At 40.8% G+C, this 15,873-nt stretch overlaps 1 protein-coding gene across 1 annotated transcript in view; it reads left to right on the top strand.

Moving 5' to 3' along the window:
* The first annotated feature begins 823 nt into the window (after positions 1-823).
* Positions 824-15,873, top strand: part of itpr1b (inositol 1,4,5-trisphosphate receptor, type 1b) — an 87,110-nt gene continuing 72,060 nt past the window's right edge. The window contains exons 1-4 of the mRNA XM_078283845.1: positions 824-915; positions 4,393-4,463; positions 14,797-14,912; positions 15,123-15,209. Of these exons, the coding sequence (XP_078139971.1) occupies positions 824-915; positions 4,393-4,463; positions 14,797-14,912; positions 15,123-15,209 (366 nt within the window). The remainder of the gene's footprint in view (positions 916-4,392; positions 4,464-14,796; positions 14,913-15,122; positions 15,210-15,873) is intronic.

Raw genomic sequence — 15,873 nt, 5'->3', positions numbered from 1 at the left:
GAATGCAGTCAGTTTAAATGAATTGCTACACAAAGGTTACTCATGATCTTACAGTAGGTGGTGCTCTGAGGATGGCCTAGAAAAGATTCAGTCAGATGATTTGGACCCAGTCGACCACAAGCTCCAGCATTAGCAAGCTCCATGTCATGACAGTAATGATGTTTCCCTCGGATGATCAGTACTGCTTTGCACTTTAATTAAAGATGCTTATTTGATATAAGTTTACTGTCAACAGTCTACGCTCGGATTTCAATTATTTGACAAAATCACCTATTGACAGTCTTTTGTTCAGGATCAAGTGCAGACACACGGCACACAACTGTCAGTTATGCAAACAGGGTCCTTTGACGTCTCACGTCAAATCCAAATCAAATAAAATTTGTATTTGTTTAGCATATTTCATGCAATAGTGTAACTCAAAGTGCTTTACCAACATGGATAAAAATCGTGAAGGGGGCATGAAAAAGACAGCCAATACAGGACCAAGATACTCAAGACCATAAAGAGACACAGAAGTGGGAGAAGTAACATTTAAAAAGTGTAATATAGCCTATATAGTATGGTGGAAAAAACAAAACTAAAATAAGATCCAGTCAATCTACTGTTGGCCTCGTCGTTCAAGTATTCCCATGCTGCATCCTTTGATTACACCTTGATTAGTTGAGATGTCAGGATGCATTCATGTCATCTTGTTTTTGCTGAGTGAAATAAACAATTCTGAATGGTTCAATGTTTGTGATTTGATTCGGCTCAGCTCTATTCAGCAAAGCTTTACAGACCTGTGGTGTCAATCATTTTCAGGTGCAGTCAAGGGTGAGGAACCATGTCGGACAAGATGTCCAGTTTCCTCCATATCGGGGACATTTGTTCCCTGTATGCTGAGGGCTCCACCAGTGGATTTATCAGCACTTTAGGGTAAGTTCCCACCGCCTCCACTTCCCTCACAGTTTTCCCAGAGAGCTCGCTGGACAGATGGAGCTACAGACAATACCGTCCCATCATGTGTGTTATGAACAGCCTCAACAAAGCTACTGTAAATAAACACGGTAGCCTGTGTAATGATTTACATGGTTGCTGTTTTGAGCCAATGAGATGGCTGCAACTGCTGCTGATTTGATAGGGTAGAGTAATTGATGGATTTAACTGACTGGTGGCTTTTACTGAAAAGTGTTAACACAAGCACTTGGTGTTTGATCCTCCACATTATTTGAATAATAAGCCGTTTGCTAATTCTCTTGGTCGTACAACACAGTTTAGTACTGATTTCAGTGATACACAGAAAACCAGGTTGCAGAATGACTTCCTTGACATAAAAGTATTAGTTTCCTATTGAACACATTAGATGTTGTATGTTTGGTAGTGGAGTATGGAGAGACAGAGAGGGAACGCGAGCTGTTTTGGAGAAGACTACGTTGAATTAATTGTTGTAGTAGAGAGGGTAATCAGAGAAAAAGAGGTAGGTTATACTTGGTTTTATTTAAGAGGCGGTGGACCCTACAGTAGTTGTCTTTCCTCTTGTATTTGCTTCAGACTGCGTGCTCAGGCTGTTACATTATACAATGACTGGTGCTTTGGCTGTTTAAATTACCCCATCTCTTACAGCTAAGTGCTCACTCCCATTTATTAAAGTACTCGGCATCTTCCCTCCGCCTTAATTGTAGGTAGAGAGTTCAAAGTTCATCTAATTTTGAGCAAATTGAACAAACGCTGAAATTCTATGGGCTGTCACAAAAACACCAGAAGACTAACATGCAATAAAGTAAAAGGGTACAAAATGGGTAAAAGGTAAAAGGGACTAAAATGTAAAACCCAATAGACTTTTTTTTCAGGCGGCGACCATTGATTAGACTTTGCTGTGCATGTACTTATCCACCTGACAGCATCTCTGGTGCTGTTAGGACTCTTTTCTCTGATTTTCTACTCTTGCGTCAGAGAAGCCGGTGCCTCCCCCCTGCTTCCTTTCTATTTTCTACTCTGGGGTGTTTTGTTTTTCTTCTCCCACGGTGACAATGAGCGCAGCATCTGTGTTGCCCTCTCCTCCCTCTCTCCTTTTTTAGTGCTGCAATCTTTTCCTCTTAATCTTGCCGCGTCACTAGCTGCCACTCAGCAGAGGCCATGCCAAGCCCCCCCCCCCCCCCCCCCTCGCCATCCCTCAGAACGCTCGCTCCTTCACTATTTGGCGTCGTGCGTCACCCACCATGGCAACAAATGTGTGCACGGCTTTGAAGATTGCCACCATGACAGAGCTCATTTGTCAAGTTGCCCGTCTGGTGCTGTTATGCCTAGTAATCATTTCCCCCCCCATTGCTGCTGGCAGGGCTCACAGTTAAGAGATGAGCTAAGAGGATCTAGCTATAAATAGCGTTATTGTATAGCGCTGTTGCCTTTGCATCTGTGTATGTGACCCTTGAGAGACAGCTGTATAATTTACCACCTGGACCACTGCTGGTTCAGAGAGGACAGCACCCGAGGTCTTCAGAGTCTGGAACATATGAGCAAGCTCGGCTGCTCCCTGCTGAATTTGATGCTTCATCCCTCTTGACTTGAGTGCAGATGAACCTTGCAAGTCCTGTTCTTTATGGAGAACAAACCCGCTTGTGACCTTTCCCCAGCAGTGCATCAATGTGATCGGGGGCCATGGCCATTCGTTCCTTTGAAGGAGATTCTCACAGCACGCGCTTTATTTCCTTAAAACATCATTACAGTGCCCCTTGAGTGCAGTGTGTACTGCATGAGCTATAAAAAGATCCATCTGACTGGACTGGACTGAATCCTACTGAGGTGTTGTATTTGTGTTGATCTACTATGTGATAGTGCTTGCCTGTTATGCAGTGGGATAATGGTGTCAAGGTAGTCGAGGTTTATTACGATCACGAGTTATCATTTCGAGAAACAGATCTACTGTTGATGAAAGAGAGTCACTGAAAAAATGTTTATTCTCACATTTGTGCCCCCGGTCAAAAATCTGTTTTCATCCTCTCTTCTTCCTTTGATGGCATTCACTTTGACAGAGCTTCTCCTCCTATAGCGAATGTTTCCTTTCACAATACTCCTGGACAATATATTAATTCCAGGCAGGAATGCAGGGGAAATCTCAGGCAAAGCTGTTCTTGCTCCGTTTATTTTTAGCTTCAGAAAGTTAGGTCTGAGCAGTCTGGCTGTTAGCGCTCTTCCAACAGGTAAGGAGGAAATTTAGACTGTTTAGACTGCTGATAACGGGCCACTGGTCTGGACCATTAAGCTCTTGGAGATCAGCTCAGTTCTTCTAAGCTTTTTTTGAGTGTTTAATATTGTGGCCAGTGTTCACAGAAGCTCCCCTGTCTTTCCAACATGATGTGTGTTGCCAATACAATATACTGAAGATTTTAATTTGTGTTCCATGCTATTGATGTGTCTCAAATCAAATGAGCATGCATTTTGGGTGAAATCATTATGTCGTCATGGTGACGTCTGCGTGTGTGTGTGTGTGTGTGTGTGTGTGTAGACACATACACACACACAATAACACAATAACTCAAGAACACATGATAGAAACTTCACACTTACACCACATGTTCTCCCTATAGAGTAGATGATCTAATTAGATTTTGGAGCACCTTGCTGCATTATTTTGCATATTAATGAGGAAAAACTGTTTTTCTTTAAACTACTATAACTCCTTAATGCTTTAAGAGAGAGAGTTCATATTAATACCGCCCAGGTATTAAATGAAGACAAGTATGAACATTTTAAAATATTTGCTAATTAATTCATTAATTAGCATAACTAGTCGCCTCATTAGCATAACTGGTCATGTTCAATTAGGGAGGGGCGATATGCTAACCTCACGATACTATTCAATATGCGATATGGGGTTCACGATTCAATTCAACCAAGATACAATGTAATAAATGTTCAATGACAACAAAATAGTTCAATGACAACAAAGTGACTGACTGCAGAATTATGTTTATTTCTGAGCCACAAATCTTTCTAGCAATGGCATTGTCTTGCTAGAATGTAAACTACAATTTAAAAATGTCATTACAAAGTGCAGATCATATAATTTGGATGGAGAGCTTGTGAAATTGTAATGGCCAAGCCTTCTCATTTGTGATTACTACAGCAGAATAAAATGTGGCTAATATTGCGATTCATTGTTCTGCCCCACAATACGTATTGTCACTTTTTTGTATTGCAATTTATTTAATTTCTTTATATCATCCCATCCCTATGTTTAATATATCATGGTGATTATGTTGGGACATTAGGCAGCTCATGTATGTGCTTCGGTAGTGTGATCAAAAAGTGTGTGGGTAAAAAATAGAAGCTTTTGGAAGACCTAGTTAAGTTTGATGTTCAGTCGGTCTGTGTCTTGAGTGACTGATTGAGTTCTGATGTCTCTGTCCCCAGGCTTGTGGATGACCGATGTGTGGTACAACCAGACACAGGCGACCTCAACAATCCCCCCAAGAAATTCAGAGGTAAGTCCTCAAAAGCACCTTGCTTCCCACTACTTGACATATCAATGACTAAAATGTATTTAAGTCAGGACCATTGATGGTTTGAGTGTATATTAGAAATGATTGGCCTAGTATCATTGTAGTAGCTTTGCTGTTAACAATCTGGATTCTAAAAACATTTCTAAGAACTTGTTGCCTTCTTTTTTCATTCTGAGATCTGTTTTGTTATTGAATGGGTCAGCAGTAGTCTAGAGGTTTGAGACGCAGGCTTGTGACTGGAGGGTTCCTGGTTTGAATCCCCAGATCGGATGAAGAAATTGGGGTGGGGAAAGTGAATGAGAAATCATGGAAAACGTTATGACACTAGCTCTTCATTGGGTCTCTGCCATAGGAAGAGATAGGAGTCCATTTATAGACAATCAATGACACCACTTCCTTGCATAGAGAGTTGAATGAATACAATACAGATTACAAATTACATCAAACAATCACAAAGTACATCAGTATTAGAACCATCCAATGGGACAGAAAAGTGAAAAATCAGCCCTTGCATACTACACTCCAGCACCTGCTAAAAAGCAGGGGAGGTGTGTATGTCTCTCCTTTTGTATGAAAAGTGAATGAGAAACACTCTCATCACCCTTAGCAACTACCATTGAGGTGCCCTTGAGCAAGGCCCTTAACTGGCAAGGTGCCAACTGCTCCAGTGGCCAACAGTAGAAGACTCTAGTTGTACTGGGCAGTTCCCAGGTGTGAATGCATGGAACTGTATGAATGTGAAGCAGAGAATACGCATGCTCAGTTGACCGTCCTTGGATGAAAAAAAGGTTACAAAAAAAAATACATAGTCATAATCACTTTGCAGAATGCATGTCACTTTGCAGCAGAAAAACAAATGATGTTTTCTCTGCTACCTTTTAATTTCACAAAGGTGGGAAATGACATTAATGGTCAGTTTTGATGGTCAGCATGATAGAGTACCATGCATGTCAGTAATGACAGGGTGTGTAATAAATGTGTTTAGAAATTACATTTTTTTGTGTATAACAGTGTGCTCTGTTCTGTATTTCTAGCTCATGAAATAGTTCTGTCTTGACCCGTGATGTCAGCGTGATATCTCTAGAAATGTGTCAGATACAATCATTTCTAGAGTAAGCCAACCTCTATTCATTCATCTGAGCATCAGTGAATATATCTCGGTCTGTTGAAATGCCACGCCATGACCCATGGTCCAGTGTTATGACATGTAGCCTCAGCGGACATCTTTATGGAAAAGGAAGCATCACTGTACTTAGGTAATTTAACTGGTGTTCACCTGCCTCCTCTGCACAAGGCAACATTACATACCTGTACCTGCCCTCTTGTCAAGAGAAACATATCCAGACTTCTTTGTCCCTGTTTTTTGGTCAGTATATTATGACCATGTTCATTTTTATTTAGTAATTCCCTCCACATATCCGTTTCTCTCATACTATCAGATCTAAGTGTACTTTTATCCCATGTTCATTTCCTATGAGCTTTTATTCTGGGTGCTGTCAGTAAAGGTGTGGAAAAGGTCTGGCAAGGCCACTAGGATGTAATAATGTCTCCAATAAAGAGGGAGTTGGTTTTGTCTGAGAGAGTGAGACAAGCCTAGTAAAAACTTTGAAGCCCTGTATCTCAGAAGTTTGGGCTTGGTGGTAACATAATTTGTAATACTCAAATAAGTATAGCTTCCAAAATAGGTTGTTGACCTCTTCATGCGGTTCACCATTCTCACTGTAACTTTCCACTCAATGAGCATTCTTTTTTTTTTTTTGGTCAAATTTTGGTTTTCGATATTCAGTACCATGTTAGAGGTTTTGAAATGGCAGAGGTTAGTCTTGTTGTCGTTGTTAGAACATATTGACCTTTTCCAGATGCAGGCTTGAATTATTGATGTGATTCATCTAGTATTGTGCCCAGCTTTTATTTAGGTGTAGCTGAGAACTAAGGTCATATTCTAAATGCAACACAGTATGTCAGGTTATATGGTTTGTGGAACAATGATACTATATTTACCAATGCACTGGATTTGCTCTGCAAGGGGAAAAAAAGTAGGTTTGTGTAATTAACCCATTTTGGGCTTCTCCTCCAGTCTTGGCACAATTTGGGTCTGTCCTGGTTTTAAAATAAATAAATAAATAAATTGAACACGCAGTCATTTTTTGTTCAGTAAGCTAAGCCTTTGTAATACCGTTGTAAATAATTGAGTGCTGTTATTTGGAGTGGCTTATTGTGTGGTATTCTGCATCCCTATCCAAAGTTATGGTAGTTTTATGGCAACAGCAGAGAGAGTATTTTCAGAGTGGCTGTCACTTGGTAGCAAATGGGCTTCTGGATGCTTTCTGCACTGCCCTGTGCTGCCATAGTGGATCCCTCTCCAAATGAGAACTTGGCAGGCTTCCCAAGCAGGTCTTGGTAAATTAATTCTTGAGTGAAATGACGCAATTGCCAGTGTCACTTCCATCTACTTGGAACAAGTAATGGAAATTAAATTGACCTTTTTTTATCCATGGGATTATAAAAGCCTTGCCGGACTTTATTTAGCACGTCCCTGTCATTGTCACAATCGGCGCTCTCTTTCATGTCATCCTTGAGTGACAATGACCAGGAAGTGGAGATACACTCACAGGCTCACCAACGCAACCGTTAACTGTGGAGAACCATATCCTCTATGATCCGTTTACCATAACACAGACACATTTGCATATTGATTGCTGTTATTTTACACTTCTCTGCAGGTTGTCTGTGCCTGTAAGGAATACTCTTGTATCTTACCGTAGGTAGTGTTTTTTGTTGGTGATCCTTGATCTCAAAATGAATGGTTTCCTGTCAGGCAGAATGCCAGGGAGAGTTAAGCATCAGGCCCTCGACAGCAACCTACCATCACATCTTACCCTCTAACCATCTGGCCCAAAACTGTCAGTGTAAACCACGGACAGTTTTGGACAGAGAATGGCCAGCAGCTATAAGGCTAATAATACCTTTTGGTTATTTCTCTTTAGTACTGAGTGCACTTCTATTGTTTGTTTTTTTTCAGTTTCCCTCCCATTTATAGTATTCTCTCTTCAAGAGGTGCATCTGCTCCATGTTTAGTTATCATCTGTAGTTAAATGAGTGGCTGCCTGGCACTAACTGACCTGCTGGTGTGATAGTTGGCTATGGATTAGAGAAAAGTTTGGTTCAGTGTCTCAAATCTCATCTAGGACCATAAATCATGAATGGAAATACGGTTTTAGTGCAAAGGAGAATGGAAGAACTCATGAAAGGATGTGCTCTTTTCACTGACAATGTCAGGATGTCAGCTGTTTTGAACAAAAAACAAATCCCTGGAAATCCAAATTTTTTATTTTTCCCTTAGGAAATCACTTATCTGACACAACATAACATCAAGGTTTCTGAGAATTCCCCTCCACTCCACTCTTTTTCCTCCTCTTTTTGTAACACCTTTAAAGCTACAATATGCTACTTTTTTTTACTTTAAAATAACAATAAATAAATAGGATATATCGAGGGCTTGGAGCCAAAGGGGCGTAAGTGTGTTACAGTAGATTTTACAGGAGAGCCAAAACAAATTTTGATCAAACTTGGATCAGCTGCCGTTACCACATACTAAGCACAATATTTTAACTTTTTGTGTTATCAGATTGAGCATTACTATAAAAACAATACTGCTACAGTTTAAGTTGAATTATATTTGTTAACTTTTTTAAAAATGGCAAAAGAGTGAAATACGCCTTTTTGGCACAAACATTGTCCCAATACAGCCATGCAGAATATGGGCGTATGTAAGTAAACAATTGTAAAACACATTCATTTTAATACAAATCTAGCAATTACACTTCAATCAACACTGAAATATAAAACAAGATCAGAATGAATATCTTTATCTTGAAGTAATGCTCAGCAACTTTCACCAAGGCCTTTAAAACTGTATGCTACATGGAACATATCAAATTGATTGATACATTTTCTGTTAAAAACTTTTAATAAACCTTTTTAATAAACCTCTGTAGACATAAGAAACTACTTTTGATTCTAAACTACTACTTTTTTTTTCTTTTGCTAGTATAATACATTTTTGTGTGTGTCCCAGGACACATCACTTATTGATGTGTCCTGGGACACATTCAAAGTCCTGTAAAACTCCTCATAACACTGAGGGATAACTTCAGCTACCAGCAGTCTTACTATCAGAGCTCATCTTGACCAGTTCACACTCCTAACATTATAAAATAACATTTTGAATCTATAGGCCTAAGTATTTCATGGGAATATTAACATATTTACATTCATCTAATATTGACCTAGAATATGAATTAGGATATGAATAGGATACTAAAAATGATGTGATCATGCTGCCATGCTAGCATTACTTACGTCAGCATGCATTTTGAGTTGACCTAAGTGCTGTTAGAATCCTCTACCCACAATGCTTGTTCAGTGTCAAAAGTGGGGTTTTGCTTGGTGTCAAAAGGGCGTAAGTGTTGTTACACCCAGCAAACAAAACCCTACTTTTACTGTTACGGCTTTCAGTTTTTGTTTAATTAAAACTTATGGGTCATGATTTCAGTCCTTTTGGCACTGAAAAGATCTCACTGAGACCTTTCAATTGATATATAATACTCATATTTGTCCAAAATCGCACTTAAAAAATTGGCTTTTAAATGATGTTGGAGACATTTTGGGGCATATACCATTTGCTGTGGTCATGGACAGCGGTGAGCTGGATTGTGGCTGTCAAGTACAGAGAAGTCGTAGCAACGACAATGGCTGAAAGCAGTCAGAAACGAAAGAAAAGCGAATCCACATGGGTGTATATCGGCGTTGCTTTTTATTGCAGATTGAATGCGTTCGACGTCTGCTTCTTCAGCACCTGTGGTGGCTGTATGGATGCTGGCTACCTCAGCCCCAGGCTAGGGTGCTGTTTCAAAGTTGACAGCTTATCAAGATGAGTGACAAGTGTACTGAGGGGGGAGGGAGGCAGGACTGACCGTACACTTCCTGTCTCAAGGTGAAAAGTTACATATTGTAGCTTTAGTAACTGCCCTACATTTTGAGTTTTTTAGAACATCATACAAAATGTGATCTAGTCCAGTATCATTGTGTGCTCCCTATTTATATAGTTTTATCCAGTTGTTTGTGGGAGTGCATCATAGTATCTCAGTTTTGCTCACAGCAAGTGTAGAGTATGGCTGTTCCTCTGAAGTATGAATATTGTACATATATTTTTCCTGGAACTGAGCCCATCCTAACACGTCTGCCCTACCGAGAGACATGCTTGTTGATTGAGCAGCACTGTGTGCTCAACTGGAGCTTGATCAATACACAACATGCTGTGTACAATGTTATTTTCAGTAATCTTAGCAGAGTACGTTCATTCCTCTGTAAAGTAAGAACCATTTCTTTGTCCAGTCAAATGTATAGTCAAATTTATTTATAATGGGCTTTTGGGCAAACAGGCTCATCACAAACTGCTTTACATGGCAACTGATAAAAACAAGAGAGCAAAATTTAAGATATGAAGCCTGTGTGTGTGTGCAAGTGCATGTGTGTTATGAACAAATTGGTACAACACTATGGCAGCAGTCCACAGGAAAAATGAGTAAATGAAAGATTAGCAAGTGGAGGTCAAAGTGTGTGTGGTGGCTATAGATGTACCGTATGTCTTGCCAATACATTGTATAATGTGATGGAGGTGATCTCTGTGCACTTCTAGTGGGACTAACCTGCACTAGAACAAAAGATCAGCAGGCCTGTCGATCAGTGTTCCCGCCCTCTTGACCAATGCTCCCTGGGATGTTACTGATCGGTGCCTTGGATGAGCATGTCATGCAGCTATTCTCTGCTATTAAAATGATGTTTGTTTGGATTCATGCAGTGAAGGTGCAAGGGCAATGCTATTACTTGCTGGCTCCCAGTCCAGATAGACATCCGCCAGTCCTTATACCCCTTATATTAAGTGCTCTAGACCAGATGACGTAAACTACAGTTAGGCAATGGTGTTTTATGGATTTGAACACGGTGCGCTGCATTTCCATTTGAGGACGCAAAGGAAGGGTGTGATCTTGTCACGTCCTAACTGAGCTATTCAAATAATATGCAAAGCTGTGGTGTAGCACCATACAGCTAGCTGCAGAATGACACTGACTAAACTAAAAATGCCACTGCTATCGCACAGTACTTTTTACTGCCCCATAGCACAAAATGCTATACGTATCTGTCGGGATTTCATGTTTTTGTGGCTCAATACCACTAACTCAGCAATTAACTTGCACCCCCACACCTACTCGCATATTCAACTGCTCAATGATGGAGGATGGTACAGTGAGTGAGTGATTTTAACTCACGAAGGCTAAAAAGCCTTGTTCTCATTCTCAAGCCAAAAAGTGAATAACACAGCAGTATTAGTATTACTACAGGATTTTGCACTGTGATATATCACCTCTTCACTATGCATTTATGCCAGATCGCTGCTCTAATTAGCAAGCTTACTTCTCTCTATTGTGAAAATGTCAGTACATATCCCTCCGTGCTGAGGATGGAGTTTTTTTTTTTTGGACACATTTTTAAATCGTTAGCATCAGCTAGTTTAGCACTACAGGATTTTTCTCTTATGTGAACACGTTCACGAGGCCGGCCGACATGCCTGACACCACTTCCTGCATCTTTTGTGCAATGCAGCTTTTAAAAATATATGAAGCCACTTAAAAACACGTATTGTAGAAATGCAGCCTTTTTTTCACACGTAAGAAATACTCCAAAGGGCTTGAGTTCTGATCACTGAGAAAATAATTCTCCATTCATTTGCTCCATAAACAAACTCATTTTATGACGTTGGATTTTTTTCATTTTTAAATGACGAAAGCTCTTGAGTGGTCTGTGCCCCTTTAAAGGTCAAAGGTCATGATTAGGTTTTGATAGATTTCATATCAAAAACCCACACACAGTTCTGCACCAACAGTACATTGTTTCCAGTTTTACTACTCATGCAGTTATTTCTCTTTGGCTTTGCAAGGCTGGTTTTTGGTCAAGTTCACCTGTGTAATCATCATTTTCAAGGTCTCTGCCATTTTAATAACACAGAGACTGGAATTTGCATCGCAGATTGACTCATAGGGGAAAGGCTAGAGGTAAAGTTGATGAAGTATGAAGTACATTAAAAAGCAACGGTAGGCCTACGTCATCATCACATACTTAGTGCAGCGTATACTGTTTCACCCTGATGCACTCCCATGGATTCCAGTCTGGACATCATTCCGTCCTCTCCTGGTCTCACCTCTCTCACCTCTCCTGGTCTCACCTCTTCTCCAGGTTGTTGAAGCCGGAACGACGGCACATCAGCAGAGACAAAGTGTGCAGAGACAAAGTGTGCCAGGGTTAAGTCCTAAGATCCCTGTCAAGTATTAATAGCCTACTTAAGCTGTTTAAAAGGCCTGGTTTCCAGGGAGCTTTAGCACAACATTTTAAACTTTGCTTCTTCCTCTCTGATCTCTGAGAGGCTGATACTATGACATGAAATGGTAATTGCCTTATTGTGTCTGTGTGTGTCTGTGTGTGTCTGTGTGTGTCTGTGTGTGTGTGTGTGTGTGTGTGTGTGTGCGTGCAGGTTGATTGCTCTAGCAGAGCTTGAATGTATGTAGATTGCTCTAGCAGAAATCAGTAATCCCACTGTGGAACTGGAAAGTGTGACACCTGTAATGGTACAGTCACTTCTTGGTGAAATGGGAGAAGAATGGGTGGTATTTGAAATGTTTGACCTGTTGACACAAATCCTCTGATGATGACAGAAAATATTTGACAATGTGAATTGCATTCCTTCACACAGCATCCTAATCTTTAGATGGTAAAAGAATTTGAGAACCTAAAAAGCGAAGCTAGTTCAGGCAGACTTGAGTCACGCTGCTGACACGATACACACTACTCTTTGCAACTCATATCCAGCGCCCCTCTCTATAAGGCCGTCTATTTAAGCTGCAAAATGCACTTGCTCACTCTCGCTAGCGTTGTCTATGCCGACGCTACGCTGCTCATATTGCCGATCACCGCTGCTCAGTTATTGCTGCTGCTCACCTCCACCCCAGCATCCACCTGTAGGCTCTTATTTCTAGGTTTCCCCCAGGGGGGACGATCAGAGCCTAGATGCCATAAGTTGTTGGAGTTGTCTGACTGAAATCCATTAAAGGATAAGTTCGGCGATTTGGACCTATATATAATTTGTTTCTTACATACAGTAGTACTTGGACCCGCAGAAAATATTGACTCCAGAGTTAGCTGACGGTTGTAACGGCGAGCTCTGTGGCTAGGCCTCTTGCTGCTAACAATGACTTCAAACTGGGTTTGTCAAAATATCTCTCTTAATCTTATCTTCCTTTGATGGTTCATTTGATTGTTTATTGCTATATAGTTTCACCTGTACCAATGATGTAATGACAGGCGTTCCATTCTTGCACAACTAGCTCGTTAGTATAAGAGTTTCTTCCACAGTGCATGCCGTGAACAACGCAGGGCCTCATTAGTAATAAACACTCAGCTAGAACAAGTCAAAGACGCCTAATAGGTTTTTAGGTGCTCGGTACGGAGCACCTCAATAACAGCTGGACTTTGTGTGTTGGTCAGTGCTGACAGTCTGTTGATGCGTCTGTGAGGATGCACCACAGGATTAGCTATTGGCTACATGGCATTGAGATTGGATGTGTAAATATATAGTTGACGTTAATCAAAGGGAACATTTCCCTTTCCTGTGGTACCATTTGTAAACCATGAAAATATGTCTGGACGTTTGTTTGTTTTCATCTTTATGTTAAATTGTGTGAATAACTGAAAATATAATGTATTATTGTTCAATATGCATGCCTGTATTCCTTATCATCTTCACATAAATTAACTAACATAATCCCCTCATCACTTCACCTGTCAGTTTTGTCAAGTTTTGTATGATTACCTTTGACAAAACACCCAGTCCCACTACAATACACATTCATCCTAGTTTCTTTTCTCCTTCTCTCCCTAAACCCTAAACCCATTTGCTGATCTCTGTCACATAGATGCATCCCTGCTCTCCCACTGCCCCATTTTCTCCGTAAGGGGTCCCTGGCCTCCTCCCTTCCTTTCCTCCTCTCCTCCTCCTGTGCCGCTTATCCATCCTTCTCTTCCACCCAGCGCCCTATGACGGCTAATCCCTGGACACAGTCGAGTTGGCCGCATTTCCAACAGAGCCTGCCAGTGTGGCTATTTATACCACAGTTACAGCTTACCAGGTCCCCTGTAGTAGCTAGCAGATAGCATGTATACATGAAGCCATGGAATAGGATGAGGATGGAGCGCGAAACACACAGCGGTCAATGCATGATCACATCCTTCTTGTACCAGTCACTCAGTCTGACCAGATTAATCTAATAACTAGAGAGAATTAAAACATCTTGTTGCATGGATTATCTTTACTCTCTTTAGAGTCACAATTTCACCATTCAATTCATCACTTTTTCTCCTTGGCTACTTTTATGACGGGGTGTGTTTCCCCAAAGTATTAAAGGAATACACCAAGTTGTAGGGAGATTGACCCATCTGTAGATGGAAGTGACTCATCTGTAGTAGCAGATGGAAGTAGCTGAACTGTTAAACTTAGACATTACATTACTTATACTGATCTAGTAATAATAAAATATGAAATTTACACAAACTTGTGATTTTTTTGCATGTATGTAACTTGAGAGCGTGATCGGTCTATATTTCATTATTTATACCGGGCAACTAGTAATTTCAAATTCCACCCCTGATCCAAAGTAAGAAGGCTGACCTTTTAGTAATAAAAATGTGTTAGGCTGGGAACTAGACGATTAGGCAAGGATGGGGTATCATGCACTTACAAAATAACTGAGATTATCCTGCTGACTCCTGAAACATCAGTGACATCGGGCCCTCTAATCTCGTGGGAAATTGCGTGATCCAACATTAATCAATATGTATTAATATGCACATTAATGCAACATGGATTAATATGCACTGTCTGCAAAATATACAAACACGAAACCAGAATTTGGGTAAAGCCGTGGCTGCAGAGACCCGGTCAGTGTGGGCTGTACTGGTCTACTATCACTCAACATAGTGGATGCTAAAGAGTTGGCGTGGAGTGCTGAAGTGAATGATCTACCAGGGACACATAGATGACTTTGGTGTCTATGTTTGGGCCAACGGACCAATCTCCCAAAAACGTGCTGCATTCCTTTAAGCAGGACCTCTATGTGGTGCAGGTTACTGTGGAGGCAAGCACTATTATTGAATACTGAGGTTTGGCTCCTCACCTTTCTCTCTCCTTCTTTTTGTTCCCCAGACTGCCTTTTCAAACTGTGTCCTATGAACAGATACTCAGCACAGAAACAGTTCTGGAAGGCGGCGAAACCGGGAGGCAACAGCACCACTGACACAGTCCTCCTCAATAAACTCCATGTAAGTGTCTTCCTCACCTTAGTTTGGTGGCTCTTTGACTTTTGTTGTGGTGAAACCAAGATTAGTGTATTGGTTGCACAGAGCTACAATCTCTGTTGTGTAGGAATAGGAAATCTGTTCACATTGCAAAACCAGTATTTTATGAAGACGACTGTACTCTAATGGTTGAGTGTATTCTTGAGCATCTGTGTCTCCTGCTCCATGTTTTAGCATGCTGCTGATTTGGAGAAGAAGCAGAATGAGTCCGAAAACCGTAAGCTGCTGGGATCGGTCATCCAGTATGGAAATGTCATTCAGGTATGGGAAGGAGGAACCTAAGCGATAAGCTATCTAGGTCAGCAGAGCTGTGGCCATATCTGGCACCATATGACGCTGTCTGTTTGATAAAGTTAGCTATGGATGTTTCATCAGCGGCGAGTTTTAAATAATAGTTACAGAACAAAGCTCTTCTACAAGGCAGTCTGTTATAAGAGCCTTATCATTCTTTGCTCATTTGACCAGGAATGGTTTGCACACAGACATGAGATTATGTGGCTTCTGAAACGACCAAGAATGGTCATGCGGGCCGCTCTGTGACGGTCACAAGGGGGTAACTGCATATAGGGTGTCTCAGTGGCCATGAATCATTGCATAGTCATTGCAGTAATAATTTAACTAATGGGATCCTGGTTTGCCATGGGAAATGCATGACAGATTTCGGGAAAGTTTTTAGTGGTCATCTTTTAAGGGTGGTCTATCTTTGCCACATTATTCTTGAAATATTCACAGAGATATTACAGAGATATTACAGAGAAAACAAAGTGGATTAAATAGAAGTGTGTCATTTTATGGGTGGGAAAACAAGACCATATATTGCCCAAAATATGTGAATAATCCAGCCCACACCAGAAGTCTGTAAACAGGCTCTTTATTATATCGTAAACGTGTCACCAACTAATACAGAGAAGCGAACTCAGAGTTT

Source organism: Centroberyx gerrardi, chromosome 5 (genome assembly GCF_048128805.1).
Source record: "Centroberyx gerrardi isolate f3 chromosome 5, fCenGer3.hap1.cur.20231027, whole genome shotgun sequence".
NCBI classification, from domain to species: domain Eukaryota; kingdom Metazoa; phylum Chordata; class Actinopteri; order Beryciformes; family Berycidae; genus Centroberyx; species Centroberyx gerrardi.
This window is presented reverse-complemented; position numbering and strand designations above follow the sequence as displayed.